This window comes from Rhinichthys klamathensis, unplaced genomic scaffold (genome assembly GCF_029890125.1).
Source record: "Rhinichthys klamathensis goyatoka isolate OS25496 unplaced genomic scaffold, OSU_Roscu_1.1 h1tg000099l_1, whole genome shotgun sequence".
In the NCBI taxonomy this organism is placed as follows: Eukaryota; Metazoa; Chordata; class Actinopteri; order Cypriniformes; family Leuciscidae; genus Rhinichthys; species Rhinichthys klamathensis.
Genome location: NW_026606638.1, coordinates 2,081,354 through 2,097,994, shown reverse-complemented (window position 1 = coordinate 2,097,994; position 16,641 = coordinate 2,081,354). Strand labels below are relative to the sequence as shown.

The 16,641-nt window shown below is 38.2% G+C and overlaps 1 protein-coding gene across 1 annotated transcript in view; it reads right to left on the bottom strand.

Moving 5' to 3' along the window:
- The window catches only part of man2a1 (mannosidase, alpha, class 2A, member 1), a 68,123-nt gene that overhangs the window by 18,344 nt on the left and 33,138 nt on the right, over positions 1-16,641 (bottom strand). Inside the window, exons 7-16 of the mRNA XM_056252959.1 lie at positions 14,449-14,635; positions 14,071-14,248; positions 13,759-13,970; positions 9,463-9,648; positions 7,106-7,220; positions 6,940-7,007; positions 6,612-6,777; positions 6,259-6,489; positions 6,051-6,173; positions 2,370-2,484 (exon numbers count right to left, since the gene is read on the bottom strand). Coding sequence (XP_056108934.1) covers positions 2,370-2,484; positions 6,051-6,173; positions 6,259-6,489; positions 6,612-6,777; positions 6,940-7,007; positions 7,106-7,220; positions 9,463-9,648; positions 13,759-13,970; positions 14,071-14,248; positions 14,449-14,635 — 1,581 coding nt within the window. The remainder of the gene's footprint in view (positions 1-2,369; positions 2,485-6,050; positions 6,174-6,258; positions 6,490-6,611; positions 6,778-6,939; positions 7,008-7,105; positions 7,221-9,462; positions 9,649-13,758; positions 13,971-14,070; positions 14,249-14,448; positions 14,636-16,641) is intronic.

Genomic DNA, 16,641 nt, shown 5'->3' with positions numbered 1-16,641 from the left:
TGCTGTCGCTGCCTTATAAGATACAGTAGACCAGCACGGTGGCTACACATGTTGTAAATAAGACAACAACTGTATTGTAAACCTCTGATTGTTGTTGTTTTTGCCTACCAAAGCAATGTCATTGCCCAAGAAACCAATACAGATAATCCGGAAAACGAAAGAGCGCCACGAGACACACAAATCTGATCAGAACAGTTGCGATACACAGCGTGGACAGTCAATGACTTTGGTCAGATTCCAATAGGAGAGACAAATAATCGGATTTGGACAGACAGTGTGAACATAGCTAACGTGGACAGTCAATAACTTTGGTCAGATTCCAATCAGACACACAAATAATCGGATTTGGACTGACAGTGTGAACGTAGCCTAAATAGGAGAGGAAATGATGAGGTTAATTAGGGACAGCAGGTGGGACAAATAAACCAATAATAAGGTAATAAGGGCACATCGAAACAAACATGACAAAAACACGAGCACATGGCCAGTGAACACAATCCCAAGCCATGTGCTCAAACAATAAATTAAGATAAAAGTTATTTTAAATTGCAAAAATATTTCACAATAGTACAGTTTTTACTGTATTTTTTTGTGTGCAAAAATTACAAAAAACAGCATTAAAGTTCAACAATAGTAGTCCATACGACTTCATGAATGGATCATTCTCTTGGGTTGGATCTATGAAATGAATCAGTTGACCCGTTTCACAAAACCAGGTTTTGTGAACCGATATTTGATTTACAAAACTATAAATTACGGACATGGCATCTGAGGACTATTTCTCATTTTTCTCAGTTATTTTGCTTTATTTTTAGATTCATTCAAAGGCTCGTTCTTACGTAATAGAGCACTTACGCACATGCACACTCTTCAAAAATGGTGCTTTAAATCTCGAGACAAACTAAAAGACGTAAATGACATTTGTATGTATTCTAAATGAAAGATACAGATTGTACTGAATGTCAGCTGGCTTATTTTGCTCAAGACAAGGATTTATTAAGTCCACATGTCATGCAATCTAGAAACTATACTTCTAACCACAGGTTGAGATCTGTCGTTCCAACCACAAAACTTTGCGATGTTGTATGCGAATGTTCGTTAGAACGATGGATTCGGGAAACACTGATTCGTTGAACTACGCTGGTAACGACGGAACTTGCGACCATAATTGGCTAACAATGCTTTTGGGAAACACCCCCCCGAATGATTCATTCACAAATCTAACTGATCAGGTTCTCAATGAGCTGGTTATCAGTCCACAGGAAGGGAAGATTACCAGTGAATAACACCTATTGTATGAACACTTGATATCTTTGAGTCCTTTTTGAAGCTTAATAGCTTCATCCTATTTGTTGTAACTGCATGGAAAAGAGCGGCCAGTATATTCTTCAAAATGTCGTTTGTTGTGTATTTTAGAATTATGATGACAGAATTATATTTTTATATGAGCTATTCCTTCAAAATCTCAAAAGAGGGACAGCTATTTTCTGTGTGAGAAAAGGTTCCTCTTCTAAAACTTTGCAATTTAAATTCAGTTTTAACTCAAGGGAATAACCCACGAGAGGTTTCTTTTCTTTTTTTGGAAAAAAACAAACACCACTGGGGGGAAAGGTCCCTAGGGCTACGGGGCAATGGCTCATGTGACTGCTCCGCTCTTTCAAAAACACTCATGTACATTATCTCACCCACCCAGAGGGGGTCACAAACCGAACGCCCTGGTGCTTCTTGATAAGAAAAGCATGAAAACTGAATGATCCCACTTTCAGCACACCATTAAACTTTTGCTGGACTGTCTTTTGTCCGGTATCAAACGTCCTTGTCTGATGCTGATTAAATCTTTGTACCTTGTTGATGTAATGCTCTGCCTCTTTTGTCATTGCTAATTACACAGTTCAAATTGTTTGTTAAAGTTTGAGGAACGTTCGAAAGATTACCTTCAAACTTCAAAGATTAATATTGCAAGAACAGTGCTAGAAAAAGCTTTGTACTGCATCCAATTAAAAAAAAAAAAAGACTTGTGCAAAACAAGCTGCTATAGAACTAAGTAAAAGGCTCTCTTAACAAACATTACTTGGAAAAGAAAAGGATGTCATCCAGCAGCACTTCAAGGATTTCGAAATTCACTATCATATCCCAGGGGTCAATCAACTTCCTGAGGTTACATTGCTGCCCTCCCACCGCTGACTTTCGGCTTAAAACAAAAACCAGAAACCTTCTTAATTATACAGGAACTCGACTAGTCAAATTTGAAATTATGTCGTTTTGCAAATTCCTGGTGTAAATATTTGATTTACATAATAGTGGTGGCTATTTGAATAAGTGAAAGTAAGAAGTGCAGGTGTTGTTGAGTGTTTCCAGTTCTCTCTTACCCTGGATGTTGTAGAGCCGGAGAGTGTGTTTGATGTGTGTGAAGGTAGTGGTGACTTCAGAAAACAACGGCCCTTTAGTGACTCGAACCACCGGCGGTTGCGAGGGAGAGTAAATCTGTGTGTGAGAGAAAGAAAATCAATGTGAATCAAATCACACTCATAAAAATCCCCTCAAAGCAGAGATACAAAAAACACTGCATGACAAAAATGTCCTGATGAAAGACTGAGGTGAGCTATTATGAGGTTTCCCAGTGTTCTCTGTGAGCAGTGACCAAACTGCCATTACGTTTATAACTCTAATCAGCTGAATGACACACACTGATGTTATAAGTTTCAATGAAACTTTACCAAATAATTCAGCGCTTCAGCAAACTCTCATAGCAATCATTTGTTTGCCACAAATTAACTGCAAGCCTGCTGCAAATAAACAGTTTTTATAGGAGGGGGCGATTTAAACCCCAGTTTTTCCTGCAGCACTATTCAGCAGTGGAACCACGGCTAGATAAATTATACTTGTTTAAGAAAGAAAGGTGTAATGTAATAAAATTTAGTTTTAAATCAAAGTTTTTATTACTACTAATAATTATTATTATTATATATATACAATAATAATAGTTGTTGTTGTTATTAAAGGAATAGTGAATGAAAATGTGACCCAGAATTTCCTGCACCTCTATTGGTGCTGGCCTTCGTAGTAGTGCTGTGTTGAAAAAATCGATTCACCAATTCTGAATCGATTTTCATATTAATTTCTAAAGATCGATCCGTAACTCAGAGGATCGATTTTAATAGGTTTACATTTTCCCCGTGAACTTTAACTTGCCGCGACTGGGAGATCCCTGTATGCGCATTGAAAGGCTTTCACTCAGCGCGCACATTGTTACGACAACGGGCTTTGAGTGAGTCATTAAACCGTTCATTCAACGAACACGTTCAAAAAAGCTGATTCATTAAAAGAGATGTAATGAAACAAGGTGTTAATTATTTTTTAACTTTGAGTTCCACTTTTCAAGGCTCAGCTGAGCAGCAATACGTCGCATGGGTAACGCTGAAGCTGATGCTTCACTTATTAGAGACCAATATGGCATTGATTCAATGCGTGACTCGCTGATTTTATTTCCCCGCGGCTTCCTCGCGCAGTGGGATGCTGACCAGCGCTGCTGCTGACGCGCATTTATGGTAAATACCCGTGACGTGAACGTTAAAAGGATGATACGACAAATATTTCGCTTTCCTTTGACACGGCAACCTTTTTCACAAATACATATGACTTCAAAGACAGACGCAGGTAATCGCACGCGCTCTGCCGATCTCTCTCATTCACTGTCTGTGCGAAGCCTCTGTAGGCTACACATCACCACGATAAACAGTCTTGTTTGTTATCATTATGAACTTGTTTAACATTCAATACACATGCATGAAGTTCAAAACAAGAAGGGTATAGCCTTATAAAAAAACGTGAATATCGCGGTTGCTGCGGTTACTTGCAATCCTCTGCGGTTACTGCTGCTGATACCTCTGCGTCCTCTGTCGTCTACACCAGTGCAAGTTTGTGAAAGCAGTTGTATCAACACTCTGGAAGGGGGATTGTTCTTTACAACCATCAATACTCCATTAATTTGCAGTTAAATGTCTATAATAATTGTATCAATATGTTGCATAACTACAGTCCTGTAATTCAACAGCTGGAAAAAAAATATGCTTTTTTCAAAAACACTTATCTTAATCTCGAAGATCGGATCGGATCGAATCGAATCGAATCGAATAATGATAATCGATTCAAGATCTTGAGAATCGGAATCGAATCGATTCTTGAAATTTGAATCGAAACCCAGCACTACTTCGTAGACTACGAGAAGGCCTTCGACAGCATGGAGATCAACGGCGTACTGCTCGCCATCCAACAACAGGGCGTCGCCGACGAGTACGTGGCCCTTTTGCAGAAGCTGAACAGCGGATGCGCCACCAACATCACCCTGTTCGACTGGCCACTGTACATCCCCCGTCGCCGTCAAGCAGGGCGACCCAATCTCGCCCAAGCTGTTCACGGTGTGTCTGGAGCACGTCTTTCGACAGCTCGACTGGGACAACAAGGGTATTAGCGTTAACGGCCAGTGGCTCAGCCATCTGCGCTTAGCCGACGTCATCGTCCTAATCGGCGAGCCAGTGGCCGATGTGCAGCTGCGACTCGACCAGCTCGATCAGTCCTGTGCAGCGGTCGGCCTGAAGATGAACCTGGCCAAGACAAAGTGGATGCGCAAACCCCAGGCCGCCAACAACAACATCCACATCGGCCAGAAGGAGATCGAGCAGGTCGACGGCTACGTCTACCTCGGCCCGGAGCTGACTACTGGGCACAAGAACAACCGCGAGCTGGCACGCCGACGGAGGGCCACCTGGGTCCATAGCAGTGGTGGTCGCCAACACCCACCTGTTCAACAGCACCGTCCTACCGGCCACGCTCTACGGGGTCGAGACCTGGTCGACAGGCAGAAGCTGGCAGTGACCCAACACGCCTTTGAGCGGTGGATGGTCGGCGTCAAGAGGACGCTTCACGGCGTCAGCAACGAGCTACTGAGAAAGACGAGCAAGATCAAGGACGCCGTCAACCAGGACAAGAAGCGCTGGGCTGGACACTTGGCCTGGAGGTAGGCGATGACCGTGACAGAATGGCTGCCACTCGACATCAAAAGACCGCTCGGCCGCCCCGCAACCCGGTGGCGGGACTCGCTCAGACAAGACATCGGCAGAGACTGGATGGGTCTGGCCAGGGACCGAAAAGCCTGGCGAAGTTGTTGTGGGCTGCGTCGAAAGACCGAAATACAGGCCGATTGAAGATTGAAGAAAGGTGCAATGGAAATAAACTTTTCATTATTAATAATTATTATTATTACTATTGTTACTACTCCTTTAATAACAACAACAAAAATAAAAGTTGTTGTTATTAAAGGAATATTAACACAAAATGAAAATATTCTAATTATTTACTTACAAAGTGAGTGAAAATGTGACTCAGTATTTCCTGCACCTCTATTCATTTGTAGCAAATTATATTTATGTAATAATGGTACAATGGAAATAAAATATAATAATAAAATGAATACAATAATAATGTCACATCAAAGTTTGTGTTTACTTTTCCAAACACTTTTAGTTTGTTAGTTCCTGCTTTGTTAGTTTCCATTTCAGCCCTCTGTTTACTTCAGTTCATTGTCCTGTATTAACTCTGCTGTGATGCTTACTGTAACATTTTCTCCTGCACCAGAGCCAGGGCACAATAGTCACATTTATATTTCTAGGAGGGGTCAACGGCTTGCGAAATCACATTCAGGGCTGTTAACGTTGGTTCAACTTTGCATTTGTAGTGGAAAGCAACCAACCCGGGGTCATGCATTTCACACATTTGTAATCACTTTCGAAAGCCGGTATTTTCTCCACCACTATTCAGTATTCAACAAAACCACTATTCAGCTGTGCTGCTCATGGGTTTCCAGGGTTTGGGTTTGGGCCTAATCATGATTGTAACCCAATCTCCCCTATCTTGATTTCCTGTCTCCCTCAACTACTACGTCTAGAAATAAAATGTAGAAAAAAGCAACCCAACAAAAAATGAATACTGTTGGGCAAGATATAGAATAACCGATTAATCGAAGAAATAATAAAAAAACGTTTAGTACTGACTGTTGCTTCTTTGTCAGGCAGGAACAGGTAGGCGCCACTCTTGTCTTTATTGCTGGTGGTGCCGTACCAAACAAACTCCACTTTGACCTGGTGCTCTGAATCATCGTCCTTCAACCTCATTTTCTGCAAACAAGAGATGTTTTCTGAACGTTACACAGAGTCATTCCTAAACATATCACCATATGACAAACCCACAAAGCAGTCTAACCTCTAAAAGACCTGTAGCTGTAGAGATGGAGAGTTTGAGGTGAGGATTTTCAATGTGCACCGGAGCTACATCGTTTTGGTAGAACTGTCGGAAATGCTCCAATTTATTGACTGAAATGGAGCCGCCATCCTGAAGAAACATGTACTTAGCAGCTTCTGTCCTTGGCTCCATTCCTTCCATCAGCTGGTACACGCTCAGACCCAGAGGAGCAGCGTGAGCCACGAAAGACAACTGCCGAGGAGCAAAGAAACACATTTAAAGACACCATGAAATGGCTTGAAGAGCATTTAGATGACCTCAAACTAACCGACATGGACATCTACAATGCATCACATCGATGTAGCAGACCTCACCTGGAAGACGTCGGCAGCAGCATGAGTGGCATCATTCCACACTGCACTGACTTGAGCGCGGACCACATGACCAAGAGCATTAAGCACGCGCACGTTAGCAGTGTTCACGTACACTGTAACCATGGATGACCTGGCCTGCTCTGTGGGGTTGGAAACTACCAGCAACCTGAGAAAAGGGAACGTCATTTTTATGTAGCATTTTCTGCCACACAAATTCTGCTGCCTCTTGTCAACTAACACATGTACCATGAAGCCATTCTCAGGAACTCAAAGTTAGTCTGCTATAAAGCACTACAAAAACATTGATTTTGCTTTGTTTTTGCATTACCTTTGTTTTTCACTAACTTCAAGAACAGTTTTGCGAGGTAGGGCGTCTTGGGATGGCTGAACGTCATCCTATAATACAGAACCAGCAAAAATGTGAGGGGCAGATGGCAATTTCCAAATTAAGGAGTTATGCCAGCATGTTGCGGATATGCAGTATGAACACTCACCATCTGAAGAAATGGATTTGAAGGATCATGGTAGTATGTTTGTTTATTCTTGAGCACCAACCAATGAGCCGAGCTCACAATCACTCGCTTTAGGTTCAGAATAGAGTGAAACAACCTTAAAAATAACAAAGATCATCATGTTTCTACAGCACGGATATATATATGTATATATGCCAGAAAGTGAAACTGGCTAAATGAAACTTTTAACAAGCAGTAATGTATTTCAGTATGGATGCTTGCTATAACAGCAACCATAATGGCTAATATTTTTAATTATTATTCTGGTCTTTTTTGCCTGATAATATAAGATAATAAGAATCAGATTTTTTTTAACCGTTCATATTTTCAATTGTTAGACATTTTTAAGAGAAAGGTAAAGTTCATATAAACTAATATTTTGGAAATTGTGTGGCTTAATGGTTAATCTGGCCTGTCAACCAAAAGGTTCTAAATTACTGTTCAAATGAGTCAGTGAGTTGTTTATTTTGTTTGTTTTTTTGTGGGGGAAAATTAATATTCAGCAAGAATGCATTAAATTGATAAAAAGTGTCAGTAAAGACTCAAATGGTAACAATATTATATAATATATATAATACTATTTCACATAAATACTGTTCTTTTTAACTTCTATTCTTCAAAGAATCCTGGAAAAAATGTATCAAGGTTTCCACAAAAATGTTAAGCAGCACAACTATTTTCAACATTGATGATAAGAAATGTTTTTGAGCACCAAATCAGCATATTATAATTATTTCTGAAGGATCATGAGACACTGAAGACTGCTAAAAACTCAGTTTTGCCATTACAGGAATAGCATTGTAAAATATTTTTTTTAAATTGTAATAATATTTCACAATATTACTGTTTTTCCTGTATTTTTGATAAAAAAAATGTTGTTGTTTAAAAACCCCAAACTTTTAAACAGTAGTGTATTTCGATAAATATCTCATTTGCTGTAAATAAATTATATGACATATCATTAAATCAGCCATTGGGCTCTCTATATTATTAATATTATATAGGCCACTGAAAAACACATATGACAGTTTAATAATTCAGTACCATGGTATATATTAAATATCAATATTTGTCCACTAAATGTTATTCTTTAAAATGGGCAGTTATGAATAATTATGTCCAAAATAATTGTTTAACAATTATTAAAGAATCATTTAGGTTGATTAGCCCTAGAAAACGTATTGTTTTTCCTTTCAAACACATTGGCAGTCTTTTGTTCTAAGTGGATATATTTATAAATTCAATGGGTCTCATTCATGAAACATTCGTAAATATACGAGTAAATATGCGAGTGAAGGTAAAGAGACCTTCCCGAAAACTCTTCTCCTGATTCACAAATACTTCGTAAACGTCAGATGTGATAGTGAAATGTGTGTGTGTGTGTTAATGAATTCCAATCAGTCGTAAATGGGATGCGCGTGCACGTTCATTCTCAATTAGCATAAATCCCGCCCTTTAAATCCAACTGACAACTATATATGGGCATCATATTATGACATGAATGCGAATGAAAAAAAAAATTCTCAGATGCAGAAATTGAAGTTTTATTATCAGAAGTTCATTCAAAACGCCACATTTTATTTTCAAGCCTACATAGTGGCATATCGGGTCCTAAAAAAAAAAGGAAGCTTGGCAGCATATTACAGATGCAGTTAATGGAGTTTCATCTGTTAATCGAACATTCCCAGAAGTGAGAAGAAAATGGTTCGACATTAAGCTTGAGAGCAAAAAACGAATTAGTTCACTTCGGAAAAATAGTATTCAAACTGGAGAAGGACCACCATCGCAGATGCTATTACTCTGGCTCTCATAATAAGAAAAAACGTATGTAATTACTATATATAATATTTTTTCAAAATGCTGTGCAAATATGTACCCGATTAAGGTGAATTAAAATGCAGCCTTATTAATGAGCAAAACGTTCGGGTGTTAAGCGCACTATTTACGCGTGGCTGGGAGCAGGTGTAGATTTCTTGTGTACCAACTAACATTTGGAAAATACGAACATTTTAATGAATCCGAAAATTAACGCCAGAACCACTTTACACATGATTTACGCAAAAATTTGTTCTGCTCGTGTTTCATGAATGAGACCCATTATTAGTATAATTTTATCATGGTTATTTTAAGCGGAGGATAACGGCTGCTTCACAACCAATTTGAAAGTTCTGTGTGACTGCCACTTTGGGACAAAATCTGATAATCATATGTGAATATTAAATATAGTGAAAAGGTGGCTTAAGACACTTAAGCCAGGGGAACAGTGACTGGAGCGACTTGGTTGGATAAGAGAATGTATCTCACATCCTCACTTCTATGTTTCGAGAAAGATGTGCTACCTGGTTCCATAGTCCACAACCACCCAGTCTTTGCCTGTGCCTGTGATGGCATCATGGTGTTGGAAGAGACCGAGATTGCGTCTGGCTTCTGTCAGTAACTTATAATTATCCACAGCAGGGTATTCACTGGGCCGGCCGTACTTCTGAATGCTGGCCAAGGTCAGAGAGTAGAGGACCTCAGCTGCCCTACGGAAAAACATGAAGTGACATATGAAACTCCCTCCCTCGCAGGATCAAACGTTCCCTCAAATCCACACTGTTACAGGAATCCATCTAGCATGAAAATACATCCTGTATCAGGCGAATGTTCACATTACAGGAAAAGCGAGACAACAGTCTGGTTTGGTTCCTGTTGTGTTGGGAGTGTCGGAACGCTCCAACAATGGAGAACAACAATACAACCAGAATCTCTCCACATCATGGTAACAATACAGGTGTCATCTCTCTGAAGAATGACCTTCTCAAATGTTTTACGAGACATGGAAATCTATAGCTGGGCGAACCTCACAAAACCTGTTGGAAATGAGTCATATTTCACATCTGGATGAAAGAAAAGGAATTATATTTTGCTTTAAGGCAGTGGTTCTCAACCAGGGGCCCAGGGCCCACTAGGTGGCCTCGGCAAATTTCCAAGGGGAGCACAAGATGACTTAAAAGTATTGGTAATCAAATTAAAATCGAAAAACACATCAGCTATGTGCTAACTATTCCATCAATAACTAATACAGCAATAACTATAGCATTTTATTGAAATACTTGAAACATCTGGAATCACCAAATTAATCATGGTTCAGTTATTTGATACAAAACTCTGTTTCAGAAGTTTGAAAACATGCAGAAATACTGTAAATATTGTGTTGGACAGTGGGGAGTCTTCGTGTTAAAAAGGTTGAGAGCCACTGCTTTAAGGATTTTTTTTTATTTGCATTGTCACATTTTTTGCATAAATATGACTTAAAAAGTCTAATTCTCAGTAGTATCATGTAATATGCATGTGTGTGTATGTATATATATATATATATATATATATATATATATATATATATATATATATATATATATATATAATTTAAGAAATAAATTTTCATTTAAATGTATAGTAATGGTAGTATTTGTTGTACTGGCTTCAGTTTATGCTGATTTAAATAAAAATCGTTACAGTAATGAGAATCTAATAAGGATGATTGGTGAGAATAATTAATTTACTAATTTAGAAAATGATTAAAATAAATGCAGTAAAATGAGAGTAACAGGCTTAATTTTCTTTATGCAAAATACTTTTTCTTATTATATATATATATATATTTTTTTTTTTTTTAAATGTTAGGGTAAAATGTGCCATGGACATGTTTTCTTGAGATTCACTCAGATACATGTGCAAAAAGTGCCAGTTTTAAAGAAGGTTTTAGTGACATTTTATTGAAAACCAACACCTTCACGAAAACTACGACCTCTCACCGGAGTAAATTTGCAAACTGGAGTGACATTTCACAATAATCCATAGTTTAAATGTATTTTTTTCAAATAGACCTTTGAAGTGAGATGAGCCTAAGTAGATTCAGCAGATCAAAAAAATTCTGTATATGGTTCACAGACAGTAGTTATAAGATGAAAACGCAGTACATGCGACCTACATACCTCACATCAAACATACATCTGCTTTCTGCACCCGCAAGAACAGCCGAACACTTTAATAATTAATTAAAGATGAAATGACCTTGGACTGAATATCTCTAATCAATCTGCTGTGTGTCTGTGTGTGTGAAACTGAGCAGAGCTGAACAAAGTCCTATTTGCTGTGTGAAAGAAGCCATCGTGTAGAACGGGGGATAGTTTAACAACTGCATACTGATGAAAACTGTCTCCTGCCTACATTTAGACACCCATCAAAATGCAAATACTGTGTTAAATAGAGTTCTCCGCATCCGCAAGCTGAAGGTGTACCCAATCTATTCACTTGTGTGATCAAGTACAGCCGCCTTTGAGAGGACGGTGCATACAGACATATAATACAGTCAGTAAATGAGGATACATTTATATCCTTATCACGATCTTGCACTAAACAATGAAATGCAGGGAAGCCACAGTCAAATATCTAAATACTAAAAATCAAATATACAAAAAAATCTACTAAAACAATGGTACTATGGGACTTACCCCTAAAAAACATGGGACATACTGCCATGAAAAAAAAAACAGAAAAAAACCCACATGGTTTATCAACAAATATTGACAACTCCATAGTACATTTTCAACAAACAAACATGGAAATTCCATAGTACGTTTTGTGGTTAGGGGGTTTAAATTTAGAGCTCTATTGCTGTGTTATTTTATCATTATTTATATACTATTATAATATTTATCAATATTTTGAATATAGCTTTTTTTTTATATTTGTGTGTGTTTGTTGTTACATTTTAGTTTTGATTTAAAAAAAAAATGTTCAGCTTTAATTTATTTTTAATTCATTCATAGTTAATTAATACTTTAATTGTAGTAATTTTGGTACTTCAACTTTAACTTATTTATTTCAGTTAAAGACCCCCTGAAATCAAAATTGAATTTTTTTAGCTTTTAGTATGAATATGTTAGCCATAAGCTGGTGTGTTCCAAAATAATGACAAAATTTGAATTTAGGAGATATAAGCATTTAAAACTTAACAGTCTCTCACTTCCGCTAAAATGGATCACAGATTTTTAGTGCGGACTTCAACTTCTCAGCACATCTTCTGTCCAATCAAATGCTCTCTAGAATCTAAAGCGTCCCGCCCCCTATGCTATAAAGACCACCTGACCAAAGTGACTGTTGACACGTCACGGAGCAATATGGGTTGGAGATGCGTGTTCGTTTGCTCAAACGCTCGAGTTTTATTCCGTTTTCCAACTGTACGTTGTTAAGAATGAAATTGACTAGAATTTATTCACACCTCTACTATTGAATCCAACGAATCATCACCGCTCGGATTCGCTTGGTGCTGTCAATTTCATTTCAGTTTTATTTCAATTACCAAAAGCCATTTGTAATAGTTTTAGTTAACAATAACAGCACTGCTCTACTGATTTGTGTAAAAAGAAGAAGAAGAAAAAAACCTCTGTGGAGGAGAATGCAGAGAAAAATCAATGTAGAAAATCAATATGTACCACTGTAATGTCTCATTATTTAGAATTGGGCCAATTAATGAGAGCTGTGAAGACGTTTTAACAATTTCCTGCTGTAAAAAATAAATAAATAAACAAAGAGCTATTTCTTTCAAATACCACATATTAGCGATAATTTAACTTTATAAAGGGCTTTTACTAAATAAGATCAATTTGAATGTTTCCAGGGTCAATATCATGTTAGAAAGGTGTCAAAGAGTAAAGTTAGTAAAGCACCCACACAAGATAAGGTGCCACAGACAGTCAATGGCCACGGTCAAATAAATACTGAAGCCATTGAGCTGCTGGCTCAAAACCGGCTGCTTAAGTTTGCTGTGACCTTGTCTTATCGTCACAACACAGACATGTGACCTTCAGCTTTGTGTGATAGTTAGCAGCATACAGCCCAGGAAGAAAGAGACGGTAACATCTGTTATCACAGAGCTCCTTTACTTATAGAAAGACTGTACTAGCACAGCGACCATGATCAGTTCGGGACTGTGTGAGTTTGAAAAAGGTTATGATATGCCATTAAAGACCTCATGACATCATATTAGAGTTATGGGGGATTCATCTGTATGCTAGTGTACTTCTAAAAGTTGACAAAACAAAAACCATAAAAACCAACAAAAAACAAAAAAAAAACTAGGTGAATATTTAGAAAGAAAGTGATTCGATTTTGAATAAGCTGAATTTCCAGGTAATGTCATTCGTTTACACAATATGAATTGCAATTTTTTTTGCGCATATTAGTAAGCATTCTAAATGGTTCAAAATTTACTTTTAATGTTAATTTTGAACTCATGGTCTCGAAGGCAAATTAAGTCCAGCCATTTGGAAATGGTTTCAGTTTTTGGACATTTAGACTCTGGCCAGAAATATTTATGCAGTGCATTTATGCAGATTTATGCAGTGCATTTGGGTTGTGTTCTTCATATCTTCACTTTGGTGCAATGAATAAATTTTTTTGTGCTAATTTGTCACTGATCTTTTCTCTCATGGACTGATTCGGCAGTGAGAATCTGACTTTAGTTCAGTTTTACACCAGTTTTATGTACTCGCTGAAGCCAACTTTTTCCTGCATTTGTCACTTGGCGAGTGTTAATGTAATGTGATTGTAGAGATTCATGCAGTGCATTTGTATTCAGTGAAGCATACCGAAGATGTGATTCCAGTATTCTGTCCAAGCGTTTATAGAACGGCCGTGAGGTGAAGTATCCGCTCCAGTAGTGGTCGTCTCGATCCGCATAAGTGAAAAAGTCTCCGCTTAGCACAGGCAACGCCAACTGGCCAACGTTCATGCCCTCCGGATCCATGCCAGTGCTTTTACGCAAGGCCTCGAAATAATCTGAAATGGTTCCAAACTGGGCCTGCAAAGAGAAACAAAAGAGTGAATGAATGTCTGAAAATATCAAAAGAGTTCAAACTGTGGCCAATTTAGAGTGACTTAAGCAAACACTGAAGCAAGACCTTGACGTGGAGCTCAGGGTGAGAATTCATGTAGTCAAAGAGTTTCTGGTAGTTATTAAACTGTTGGTCCCATTCGACAGCTTCAGTGTAGCGGAAATCATCTCCAAGTGGTGCTAGCAGAACCTTGGTCCGAAAAAGCTTGGATTTCTTCCTGTACTGGTCCAACAGCGTCTGAACTCTAAACATGGAGAGACTAAACTAAGTGGAGGGAAATCTAAGTCTGATCTGATTTGAGGAAACACTAATCCACAAACAATGACATGGAAAAAGGGACAAAAATTGTTATTCATTGAATCAGACTTCTTTCAAGACAAGCATTGTTATTTCTAGGTCGTCACAAGTAAATAAGGTAGTTCCTAAAGTCTGTGACTGGTGTACCTCTCCTTTACGTTGTTGTCTGTGATGGCCTGAGGAGGGATTCTCCACGGACAGCTGATTCTTCCTCCAGGCAGTCTTTTAAAGTCAAACTGGCAACAGATCTTTGGGTCAGGACCACATGTATGAGGAACATCGTAGCTGTAGAATGGCATCATGTGACACAAAATGTCTGAACTTGAGTCCTGATCTGTTGGAATAAAAAACAAACGCAATTTTAAATTGACCAGTCTAAAGGTATGGCCACATTGGCAAAATTGCACCAAAATCCCATTAATAAAAAAAACAGTCCATTATCCATTGTCAATAGTGTTGTGATGTGTGACGCACTGTTTCCTACCAACCAAAGTGACTTGAACACACCTGACGTGGTAATTACGACTTTCCAAAAATACGAACTTCCCAGGAGGACTTGAACACACCAAATAGAAATTTAAAGCTACCAGTCTAAGGCTGTGGTGTCCACCAAAGCGTTTTTAGTCAACTGAAAACGCCTAGCTGTGAGCGCTTGAGAGCGTTTTTTCCAGTTGAGACGCTTTGCTTGCTATGATATGGAATATCTGAGGAAGTGTTACTAGTATCTCATTTCACAGATAAATAGTTTCTGTATTGTTTCTATCTAAAAATGTCGATACAATGTAAAGTATTTGCTCTGGCTTTTGTCTTAAATTATTTAGTTCCGTTCCGTTATTGTGCTTATTGTTGTCATCTGTTGACATTGTGCAAGCAGAATGTGGCAGTTGGTCGGTGTTGTATTTGTCCCACCCCTTCTCCACTGTGATTGGACGGTTGGGCAAAAAGTGACAGTGATGAGCCAAACAAAGTGACAGTGATGTTTTACCCAAAGTTGAACATTCTTCAACTCTCGGCGACCGGTATAAAACGCTGCCACAGTCGCTTTGGTGGAAACACGGCCTAAAGGAGCAGCCACATTGGCCAACATGTACCCAAATTTCACAGAAAAAAAGATCCATTGTCTATAATCAATAGTGTAGCAATATATGAAGCACAGATCACACAGAAGTCACTTTCAAACATGGTCAACATGGCAAATTTGCGTGATCAACTTGAACCCTTTTGCGAAATCTGAATAAGAAAATCTTGCCCTTATGTGACATTCCCAATCAATAATCCTAATTCCTATTGAAATGTCTAGATTTTAGCCAGTAAAATTCATAGAACAACAGTATATTTGACAACAACTAAACACTAATACACTGAAAGAAAATGAAAGAAAATGTTGTGATGTTATTTCCATCAAGAGGTGCATCGATTTTTGGTCAAGATCTTGTATTGACAATGCAAGAGTCCAGCACTCTGTAAAGTCTCATCCAGCACATCCCAAAGACTTTCAATGAATTTAAGGTCTGGATTCAGAGGTGCCAATTCATGTGTGAAAATGATTCTTCATGCTCGCTCCCAACCATTCTTTCACAATTTGAGCCTGATGAATCTTGACATTGTCATCCTGAAATAAGGCCATGATGTGTCTTCCTACATGGTTGTTTAAGAAATGAAAAGCTACACACTCCATCAATTAGGGTTAGAAGAAATGTAGCCAAACCTATAACATGCTAGAAAAATATTAATCACTGCAATAATGATCCAATCATAGACTATTAAGCATTTGCCAATTTAAATCCAAACAGCACTTGTTTTTTTTTTTGTTTTTTTGGCAGGGCAGTGTTTTTAAATGTTACATAAAATAAATATGTAAAATAAAACAACTTGGTTCACCTCCGTTTTCTGCTGATGTTCCCCTCAATTTCGGGTCTTTTCCAAAAAATAAGTACGTAACACCCACTTACTTATGATGCAACCAATAGCTGAAGCACAGAATCAAGTCCCAATTTTTCCATTACACACTGAAAATGTTTTGTTTACACATAATTCAAGAGTGCGATTTTGACAAACAACAAGAGTCCATCCATTTTCAGGGCAGCAAATTATGAACTGATCCACTAATGTCAAAATCCAATCATATTTAATTTGCAATAAAAATATTCAATTACCTATTCAGCACAGCATGTGCTCCAGAGTGACCTTCATAAAAGCTGTGTGAATAAATAATGCAAGATTTCCCTTTAAACAAGGGACCAGATGTGAAGCACAGAGTAGTCTGGCTGTCTGTTAAATGGTGATATATGAAATTACACTGAGTAGAAACTAATTCAGCCTGGCATAGAGTGCACGCTG